This window comes from Pagrus major, chromosome 13, assembly GCF_040436345.1.
Source record: "Pagrus major chromosome 13, Pma_NU_1.0".
Classification (NCBI taxonomy): domain Eukaryota; kingdom Metazoa; phylum Chordata; class Actinopteri; order Spariformes; family Sparidae; genus Pagrus; species Pagrus major.
The window spans coordinates 27,691,510-27,702,860 of NC_133227.1; the positions used below are offsets into that span (position 1 = coordinate 27,691,510).

Here is an 11,351-nt window from a genome sequence, read left to right on the forward strand (position 1 = left end):
AGTCCAGCAGAACCAGAGGTATTTGGCAGCTTAGGGACGCTACAAGTCCCTCTATGGATGTGGTAGAAATACTGCATGCAGCCCAGAGGTTTTCAGATCGTCTTTATTCAGTATTCAGTATTCAGTCTTTGTTATGTTACTGCGTTGTCCTGTGTTTTGTCTCTCCTCCTGTGATTGATAAACTGACGGATTGATTGTTTTTGTTTTTTTATCAGACAGATAAAGACAAAAAAATAATAATATAAGATGAAATCATAGCTAAAATCCACCGGATCGTGTACCCATAAACGATTCATCTCATTATTGAAATCTTATTGTAGTTGTTGACTTTGCTGATGCTGTTGTGTATTAAATATATTGTCTTGACTGTATGAAATGAAATGTTTATTTTCTTAACAGAGCCTCATTCTGTTTCCTTACCAGGGACTACACATGTACATTAGCTTCTAGCTAACTCTGGTATAGCTAAGAGGCCGAACATGGTCCCTGACAAAAAAAAAAAAACATATAAAAAAATCCAAAGGATAGCATGTGTTTATTCCCAACATGGTCCCAAGATGTTACAAGACAAAGGAAACACAAAGAAACACCAGACATTCATCATAAAAAACTAAACAACACTAAAATCCCAAAATACATCACCACAATTCAACTCCACATCAAAAAACAAGACCAGCTAAAGTAATGACGTCGTTCCAAATGTCATTATAAATCTTTTACACTGTTCTTCTCTAAGCCGCTCTGATATGTAACAACTTTAACAACATGGCACCAGAGTAAAAGAAACAACTTAATGCTGCATTTTTACTCGAGGAACAATGAAAACACCCTCTTGTGTTGAGTATGGACGGGTATTGATCATGTGAAGCACTTTATTTTAAAAACTGCTGCACAAATAAAGGCTAGGATTATTACAATATTTACAAAACACTCCCGTCCTGCCTTGTTACCGAAGTCACGCTCTGTACTGTGCTCATTATTGCATATGGTTCCCTGCCTGTGAAATTAATGATGCATTAAAGTGAAAGCAGCGTTTGTCGGTCGCAGCTGCTGCAGATGGAGGAACCTCTTAGACTCGTGTAATCCTGAGGTGTCTCCCCTCCACAGTTTGAAAATGCTGATTAGTCCCCATTTATTTTTTAAAAGGTTTTCAGTGAGAGTTTTGGTGACATGGTCCTACACCCACCATAACTAAAAATGCAACTGTTTTGCTCCAATGTTCACAAATACAAACGTCATGTGGTCTTGAAATACATCGAAAAAAAACCTCATGCTAGCTAATCTTGTACCCAGAGCTCTGTCTCTGTTTACAGGCCCGTAAAAGAAATGTTGCATAGGGCAACTTTAAAAGCGTAATTTGTTCCGAGCAGCCTGCAACCAAAAAAAGGTTGGATTAAATTAATTTTGATCCGCCGTTATGCAATTTGTTTCCCTGCTCTAATTACCTACTCTGACATCTTATGATCTCACATTGCATCTCCTTAAATATCTTTTTATATTATGTAATATATTATATATATTTATATCATATTTCTTTCATCTGACCCTCATGTCCCCACCACTCTCAACACAAAGTAACACTCTTAATCTATGAGTCAGTCATACGTTGTTTTTTTTTTTTACTTTATTGCCATTGATTCACAAATAACATAAAATAAATCACCTTCAGATTGAGCTTCACTTGTCATATAGATGAAATAACACACTGCATTTATACCTGCAAAGACTACACATAAAAACTAAAATTAAACAAAATAAAATTGATGAAAACAGAGAGATTTCTCTCCAAGCTGTCCATCTCCTCACTTTTAGTTGTAGCTGGGCCGTCATGTGTTCCATCATTTAAACACGTCTGAGTTTTTTGGCTTCATCCGAATAATAATGATCATTTTTCTTGAAATCATCAACAAGATATACAGTTTATAACATTGTTCAGTGGTAAACAGCTGGTCGGGTAAAACTTCCAACCAGGGCCGCAGCTACCACTGAGGACACTGAGGTCATGTCCTCTGTATTTCTTTCTATGTGTATATATAATATATACACACATATGGCAACACTTCATAATATCTGTCATATCATTAAAATAAACAATTATATATAATAAAAATGGCAAATGTTTATTAATTTAACTTTAGTTAATAGATATAAATGCTTTATAAACTATTTATTGGCCATTGTTTTATTGGAAAGTTGCAAATGTTGTTTATAACTGTTTGTAAATGTTAATAAATTATGTGTACTTCATTTATAAACATTATTTAGCTGAGTTCATTGTTTCCTAACAGTTAAATTACTTCACTAATGAATTATTAATTTACTATTTATTAATGATGGTTATTATAAAGTGTTGTCAATGTCAATAAGTCAGTTTTAGCAAACAAATAAGTTTAATACATTTAGGTCATAATTGGCCATATTTGTTTCTTTTCTTCTTCATTTTTGGGTATTTGAGTCGGATTTTCATCTTTTTGCTGCCACTGATATTTTTTCCTAAGTGATGATCGGTCCTGTCAAAATGCAGAGAAATGCAGAGATTTGTACTTCAGTCTTCAAAATGTTCTGGATGGATGGATGGGTCGGGGTGGAGGTGGTGGGCAGGACCTCAGTGTGTCTAAAGTCCTGGCTACGGCCCTGCTTCCAACTGCAGGTCCAGAAGTTTTCTCCCTCTCTCCTTTGATGTTTATCCAAAAGTATTTGTATTATGGATCTGCAAAAGAAACTCACAAGTGCAGGCAAGAAGAGAAGACAAGTCTAACAAATGTAAATTATTTATGCAGTTTATAGCTGTGCGCTTGTATACTGCAAATAAAGTCGTATCATAGGAAGTATTTGGTATTTTGGTAATAATGAGAGATAAGAGAGAATAATGGGAATATTAAAATAATGTCACGAGAAACGAGAAAAGAAAGAACAAGATCAGTAACCACATCTGGATATTACAGAAAAATGTCGTCTCCAGGAAAGAAAGAAGACACTTTACGCGCAAAGGTGAATATTTTGTGCGTATTTCCGTGCAGACTTGTGCACATGCGGGACATAAAGTTGTGACTGATGGTTATTTATTGTAACGCGGCTGGACGGTGGGATGTGCTGCACACCGCCGTCCTGTAAACAGAGAACAGGCCAGCAGAGCTTTTTATGGAAAACACGTAACCGTGCAGCGAGGTGACACCTCCTGATTTATGGCTGTATTTAGATAAGAAGCGGCCCGTAAATGGTTTCTAAATAGCGTCAAGGTCATGTAATGTAATGGGATAATGTTTTTAGGCGATGGAGATAAGATGATGTGTTTAGTGTGTGAGGAGCTGTGGGGAATTAATGCGCAGATAAAGGCGCTGCATGCGGGCCTTTTTTTTTTTTTCCATTTTGCTTTATACTGCTGAGGTATGATGACAACAGGCCGCGCGGACTGTGGGTCCCGAAATAATTCATCAGGCTTCATTTACACTTTCCAGAGCGCTCTGACATGTACCTGGTGTTTGCACTGGAAGAGGAGACTCTGATAATGTGCCTTACGCGTTTAAGAAAATATGAAAAATCTTAGACAATCTTGACAAGCATCAGCTGGAAAGAAAAACAGTTAAATAATTTCATATTTCCAGAGTATATTTGTAGCATGACGCACCACACTGAAGCAGGATGGAAGTTTAATTTGATACACTGTCATGTTTTCAATTTAAACAAACGTTTCCCTTCCCTTATTTGTTCATCCTTTAAAAAATAAAAGCACACTAAATTAGACAATTTATCTAAAAAATGTTAAGTTTTTTAAAGGCAGGGGAATTAAATCTCAATATGCGCACCTTTATATTCAGATATCTTTGAGTGTTTACGCAAAAAACATCTTTAATTCCATGTGCGCAACTGCAAAGAAATCCAGTGTAGTTCCTGATTTAAATCCCTGCTGTCTTCACAAAGCTTGATTTCATACATGAGTTGACAAATTAAGTAACACAAGTAATTATATTCACCACTGAATTACAAAACTCACACCTCATAAACAGCCTTAGTCAAAGAGGCGGTGCGTAAATTATGTGCGTAAAACCTCCCCAAAACAAACACACAAAACAGAGTACACAAACTGACAAAAAAATATAATTTTTACTAAATGTATACCGGGTTTTTCCGTCACATGTGCGCGTCTGTCTGTGTTGTCAGCAACCAACTCCAACATATTGGCTCCGTGTGTAGCGCCGTGAGATTGCGGCACCATAGCGCATGTTATTCCAAACCTCTCCAGACACTCCTCCCATCCTGGGCGCTTTCCTCTATTGGCTGCCTCCTCTCCACGCTGACATCCAAATCATATAAACCTGGGGGCCTCACACCTTCACCGGGGTCAAATTTCTTGGGCAAATCAGTGCAGAGTCTCCAGGAGAGAAAAGAGGCACGAGTGGAGCCAGACAGCGCCGAGACTCGCTCCCCGGAATTATAAACGTTTTCACGGCCTGTTTCACCTCGGCTGAAGTCTCTCTCGGAATGGCGACGATGTAAAAGTTGGTGGTTTTGTTTGTCTTGACTCGGGAGGATACATGTTTAGGTCTTGAATGAGTCCTGTTGGCTGTCGATCCCCGAGCAGAGACCGTTGTGGGGCAGCAGCAGCAGCAGAGAGAGGCCGAGGGCGACGGACAACACGGCAGCGAGCACATTCAACATGAACCTCATCGGGGGCTACCAGCATCACCACCACCTGATGCACGAACCCTTCCCGTTCGTCCAGCGGTGCCACCAGGACGCGCCCTACTTCCAGAGCTGGGTGGTGAACCACGGCGAGGTGCCCCCGGACTTCCAGATCCAGGCGCCGTACCCAGCCGCGGAGCTCGGGGCGCCCGTAGCGACGCACGACGCCCGACTCGAGGGGCTCCAGGCGGGGATGGGGAAGAGGAGGACGTCGGGGCCGAAGAAGGAGCGCCGGCGGACGGAGAGCATCAACACGGCTTTCGCCGAGCTGAGGGAGTGTATCCCCAACGTGCCCGCGGACACGAAACTGTCTAAAATTAAAACTTTACGCCTGGCGACCAGTTACATCGCCTACCTGATGGACGTCCTGGCCAAAGACTCCGGGGAGACGGAGGGCTTTAAGGCCGAGATTAAGAAATTTGAGAACCGGGATCTGAAAAGGAAACGGGAGCCGGTAAGTTCAGACTGTAGAAAACTTTGATTTTTTTATCAAAATAACTCCAACAGGAGTAGTCCAGGAGCTCGGTGGAGTTAGTTTCTTAACTTTACGAGTTTGGGGCCTGAAAAAATGGAAAGGAAAGCAATTTAAATATCGGTGTGCTTTTATTTTTCTGTTTTAATCCTGAAATTTAAAACAAAATCTAGTTTTAAAACGTGATTTTATGATTTTCTGTCTTCAGTTTTAAACATGATCTGAATTATTTATTAAAAAAAATCCAAATAAAATATTATGACATTTTATTTTTAGCCAATAAATCCAACTTGACTGCGGAATAAAAGTGCAGCATTTTATAATTATATTCACATTTTTTGTGCGTGATGATCCAATAAAAGCAACACTGCGTCTCATTCAAATGTTTCAGTGTTAGACCCTTATATATAACTTTAACTATATATAACTACTGACTGAGGTACAATTTCGAGGTACTTATACTTTGTTGATTATCTCCACTGTCTGTTATTATACTGTATTGCATTTATTCCACGTTTTACTCCACTACATTTATTTTATAATAAGTTACTTTGCAGATCACATGCTGCGTTAGAGCGTTTTGTTTTAGAGCAATTTTTAATTTAACATAAATTAATTTAATTTAGAGGCAATCGGATTAAACAGCACACTGATTCCAGAGTAGAAAATATGTAGACATATGGTAAAATATGTGTTGTTTATTTGTACTCTTGATACTTAAGTACATTTAATATCAGATACTTTAAGACTGACTGACTTTCACTTTCACCAAAGTAACATTTGACCACCACATCTTTACTTTTACTCAACTTGTGTTTACTTGTAACAACACTGTCGCTCTGACTGTAATGTCGACGCACAACGGCGCCTTTTTAAAACATCTCCAACAACATAAAGACAATTATATCTTCATAAACAGAAAATAAATCCTTTAATGTCATGGATCAGAATACAGCGAGATCACAAGACAAATATAAAACTCACACTCAGCAGACAAACATTTAGTCAACAACATTACGGCCGAATTAAAGGTCGTAAACAGCAGAATATAGAATAAAACTAATAAACAATAACAGGAAATATAATAAATAAACACAGCGCAGTCTGCATTAAAATACATGTTTATTTATGTGTCACTGCATCAGAATAGTTGCAGATAAATGTAGTTAGCCTTTAAAACAACATTTCCTCACATATGTAACAACAACTAAAGTTTAGTTGTTTATTTTAAAATATGCATCATTATTTAATATTATATTTGGTGACGTAACGGCCTGTTTTGTACCACATTTAGTTCATTATTTGGGTTAATGAAAGCCTGTGATGTCACGGCGGTGATTGCGTCACTGAAGCCCCAAATACAACACGTATTATTTTAATATTCTTTTAGATCTGCAGATGTTTTGACTCAATTTGATCGTCGTTTATTGATTATTTATATTATATATGATTTATTTAGGTGTTTGTTTCACAGTTAAATAAACCCTGCAGCGCAGTGAGGCTCTCGGAGGAGTTATAAACGTGATATTAACACGTCCCGTAGAGATGAAACGTGTTGAGGGTGACTGTCAGGTGGAGCTCTCTGTGTCTGCTGCTGATAATCTGGTGTTTTGGTGTCGCAGACTGACGGCCTGCAGGACTCTTTAGGAGCCGAGAAGAAGGTGAAGGGCCGGACCGGCTGGCCGCAGCAGGTCTGGGCTCTGGAGCTCAACCAGTGACCCTCCTCCACCTCCTCCTCCACCTCCTCCTCCTCCTCCTCCTCACAGACTCTGGATTGAAATCAGATAAAAAAACCACTGACTGTCTGAACCTGAACACACCACCGCTGTGCGCAGGCAACGATGCGCAAAAAGGAGCGAATTAAAGGACAACACGGACAAAAACAAAGGGGTGGACACTGGTGATGGTCTCCTCTCTCTCTCCTCGGTGTGTTATTTGTGGTATTTCTGCTTTTTTCCCCCTTTTTTTTGATGTTCCCACCCCTCCAGTACTGTAGACCAGATGTTGCCACGGTGTCATAAAACATCTGTCTGCCTTAAAAAAAAAAAAAAAAAGAAAAAATAGTGTTTTATCTGGCGGAGAGTTGGTTGTTTCCGCAGGAGAAAATAAATAAATTATAAAAACAAACGAGAAGAAGAGTGGATGTTGTGATCTGAGAGGAGCGCCATGGCAAAAAATAAATAAATAAATAAATAAAGGGAATTATTTTTTACATGTTTTTCAGTTTTAGATCAGATAAATGGGACGCAGCGGCTGAATTTGTGTTTTTTTTCCCCGGATATTTAAACCAAAAGGCGGCACAGGAGATAATTTAAATGTTGATCATCCGTGTGAATGATCCTGAATATTAGAAAAGAAATCCGGCATACTTTTATTTTCCTCCCTGTGCTGTTAATTGGTTTAATTCCGCTGTGAAATTAAATGAGGTCAGCATTAATTGTGATATATTCCGGCCTGAGAGACATCACACCTGCATGTTAAATCAAATACATGTATTTTATTCTGAAATATTCACGAATCGGCGCGTGAACCGGTCAGTAATTGGCCTACACGCGTTTTCTGATCACTGGATTCGGATTTCAACCAGACTCCTTTGACGTAAGAACGCAAATAAGATAAAATAATAAAAATATAAAACATCCCGAGCCCGAACAGAAACAGTGTTCAGGGGAAAGTTACCCTGCGTCATCCGGCTGGATTCGGCTCAGTACAAACATGTAATTAGCACATTATTATCCCACCAGTGTTCCTGTGCTGCGGCCGTCCTCTCCTGTGTAGAAACTGATTGAACCGACTGAATCTACCTCACTGTCCGCTCTGAGAAGACGAGCACAGACTGAATGTTGACGCACAGCTTCTCTCCGACGTGCAAACAAAGAAAAAAACACTCAAAAGGATTAAAAAAATGAAGGTTTATTGTTGTGCGACATGTGGATGGATGTGAAGTTATATTAAAGCTCCGTAAATAAATGGATTATTTTATGACACTGCCGCTGAAGTGAAGGTGTGTTCTTCTTCTTCTTCTTCTTCTTCTTCTTCTTCTTCTTCTTCTTCGTCTGTTTGTCTTTGATGGGGAATTAAAAGTCCCAAAACCAGCTGATGTCTCATTTATACTGATGGGTTGTAACTAAGTACTTTAATCAACTGTACTGTAGTGCAATCTTGAGGTATTTGTACTTTATTTGCAAAAAAAAAAAAAAAAAAAAGCAAACTAAATCAATTAGTTATCAAAACACTTTGATTAATTTATTGAAATTATTTAATACCACTGATGGAATGTAACTTAATACAATTACTCAAGTAGTGTACTTAAGTACAACTTTGAGGTACTTCTACTAGTTTCTGATACTTTTTGCTTGTACTTGCTTGTAAATATTTGACTTTTTCTCTCATGCTTTACTCTTTATTTGATTACTTTAGTTACTTTTCAGATTACATGCTGCATCAGAGCCAAACAGTGCATTTTTTATTTATTTTATTTTATTGGTAATCAGATGTTTTAAAAAAAACTCAGTTGATAATCAGAAAAATCCTGAAATCCTTTTTAAATATACGTATAATTTACTTTTACATGTACAAATGATACTTAAGTGCATTTAATATCAGATACTTCAGACTTTTACTTGAGTACTTTTCACATGGATGACTTTCACCAAAGTGACATTTTAACACAATATATTTACTGTTACTTAACGTTTGGGTACTATTTTACAACACCGGCTTTTTCTTTCTTGCTTTTATTGGACAAAAATATGAGATTTCTAAGAAAATCAATCACATCATTTCATAATCATTAAAATAGGAGTTAAATCTGAATTAATTTAATTAATCCCAGAATACTGTTGTCATCACAATTAACTCCACAGTCACAATTTTGATTATTTACTTTATTTATTATTATTATTATTATTATTAATTTTTAGATTACACATCTGAATTTCTGCCTTTCTTTAGTCCTACCAGTTCTGATATTCAATTTAATGATTTCAATTGAATTATAACTTAAAATCAGTGTCAGAGCTGTTATTTTTTTATGTCCCTGCTCTCCTGGGTATTTTCCTTTTCTGAGAATTAATACCTGGTTCACAAACAGGTCAGAAAACTTTTACACAGTATTTTATCTCTTTCAAATATTTTCTCTAACATCATATATCGCATTGTCGTGTACCAATTAGTCATGCATGCAGTATTTTATTCAATTAATCTAATAATTACAAAACTCTCCCTCTAACTGGCTTGAAGATGATCTGTGGTGATCTGCTCCACTGCTGCAGACTCCAATAACCTGAATACCTCGTCACAGTATTTACTGGAAAAATATCCAGTTTGGTTTTAAATATAAAGTTTCCTCCAGTGAAAAAGTAGATTTACTCTGAGAAAATAACAGCGACAGTCAAACATTTTGTATGTTCCTGTTGATTGTATTTAGTTTGGAGGTCAGGGATGTTTCTAAGAGCACCCAGATTAAAAGGAGAGGCGACGCTGACACCTGGTGGCCAAACTCTGTTACTGAAACAACACAGCATGAAGAAACTAGTCCTCACTGGAGCTGCAACAGTTGGTTGATTTAAAATAAATTAATTGCAAACAATTTTTATAATCCGTTAATCGTTTTGCTCATTTTTCAAGCAAACATTTTCTGGTTCCGGCTTCTTAAATGTGAGAATTTGCCGCTTTTCTTTGTCATTCATGACGTTAAATGAGGAGTTTGGACTGTTTTTTATTTTAGGGGAAGTAAAAATGCTCTTTAAAATATATCAGATCCCTTATTATTAATTATTGTTCATAATCTGGGCATGTCAGTCAATTAAGGGATCCTCGTCATTACAATACGACAGGTGTTTGCTTTCAGCCCTTCAAGGGAAAAAGTTTGGCGACCCTGACGTAGAAAGACAAATCCAACCCGGCTGACATTTTCTCTTCAACTTTAACTTCAAAACTTGCACACATGATCTTCACGTGTTCATATATTCAGTGTAAAAACAGCTGAGAACAACCTGTGAATGAACAGAGACGAGACCGTTGCTTCTTCCTGTACAATACATTTATTATTAATATTATCCCATCATTAGGAGCAATAAGCAGCCATATTTAAATATGTTTTTTTTTTTTCTAATACAACAATAAGGTTAATGTGGCCTGGCCTATGTGTTAATAAAGTCCGATGTTTATCTACATGACACTAAGAAACCTACAAGCAAAACTGAAAATATAAACAGACACTAAAAAAAAGACAGAAAAATAATAAAAAATAACCCTGTCAGAAGAAGACAAACTCAGTGTGGTGGACAAACTTAAATACAGAGTGTGACAGAGGATGATAAAAATCCTGACATGAAATCCAAACTGTGTTTACGATCAACAACACAGAAGTGGAGCCGGAGAAGTTGTCTTTGACCTGCAGCAGTGCGTTAACTATGGGATGATGGGAAGCGACCAGAAGCCACCAGCGATCCCAGTTGTGACCCAATCCGACAAATAATGAGGATCTGACCGAGCAATTAATCGATGGTTGCCAAATTAGATTTGTGCTGGACTGTAAGAGACATTTTAGGGATGAACATGATTTCCCAGGATTATTTCAATTACAAATAAAAATGTTAAAAAAAAAAAAAAAGAAGAGCTGCAACGATTGATTGATTAGTTTCTCAGTTATTTAAATAATCACCTACGTTGTTTTTAGAGTCGATATTACCCGGCGATATTGGCTTCTCACAGACGTATCGGCGTATATACGTTTTCCGATACTGACCGGTATTAAAACTTTGCTTTTTAGAGGTTATAATGCAGAAAAAAGATGCTTGAGGTGATCAGTAATTATTGAATTCCCAGTATAGCTTACGGTTTTAGCTAACCGATGACTGCTAAACTGTAAAATATCCTGTCCTCGTTACAAATCTCGTTCACAAGTGTTTGATAACCACACGTGTATACCGATAAATCAATATCCACATTTTTTCTTTTGTAGTATGGGCCCTATTCTCTGATTCCAGCTTCTTAAATGTGAATATTTTCAGGTTTCTTTCCTCCTCTCTTGACTGTTAACTGAATATATTTGGGTTGTGGATAAAAACAAGACATTTGAGGATGTTATCGGGTGCTTTGGGAGACAGATTTCACCCTTTTGGGACATTTTAAAGACCAAACAACAAATCGACTAATCAAGAAAATAAGCATTAGTTGCAGCTCTAGTAGG

General features: G+C 37.5%; 1 protein-coding gene across 1 annotated transcript; it reads left to right on the forward strand.

Annotated features, from left to right (window-relative positions):
• The first annotated feature begins 4,004 nt into the window (after positions 1-4,004).
• On the forward strand, positions 4,005-8,145 carry LOC141007662 (heart- and neural crest derivatives-expressed protein 1-like). Its single transcript, XM_073480043.1, has 2 exons — positions 4,005-5,137; positions 6,778-8,145. Exons 1-2 carry the CDS (start codon positions 4,658-4,660, stop codon positions 6,871-6,873), a joined length of 576 nt encoding a protein of 191 aa, XP_073336144.1. The 5' UTR covers positions 4,005-4,657; the 3' UTR covers positions 6,874-8,145.
• The last annotated feature ends 3,206 nt before the right edge of the window (positions 8,146-11,351 follow it).

Bases quoted from the DNA above. Each gene is read 5' to 3' on its own strand.
- LOC141007662 (XM_073480043.1), top strand. From the start codon at position 4,658: ATGAACCTCATCGGGGGCTACCAGCATCACCACCACCTGATGCACGAA. The intron at 5,138-6,777 runs GTAAGTTCAGAC...TTGGTGTCGCAG, and splicing joins TGAAAAGGAAACGGGAGCCG to ACTGACGGCCTGCAGGACTC.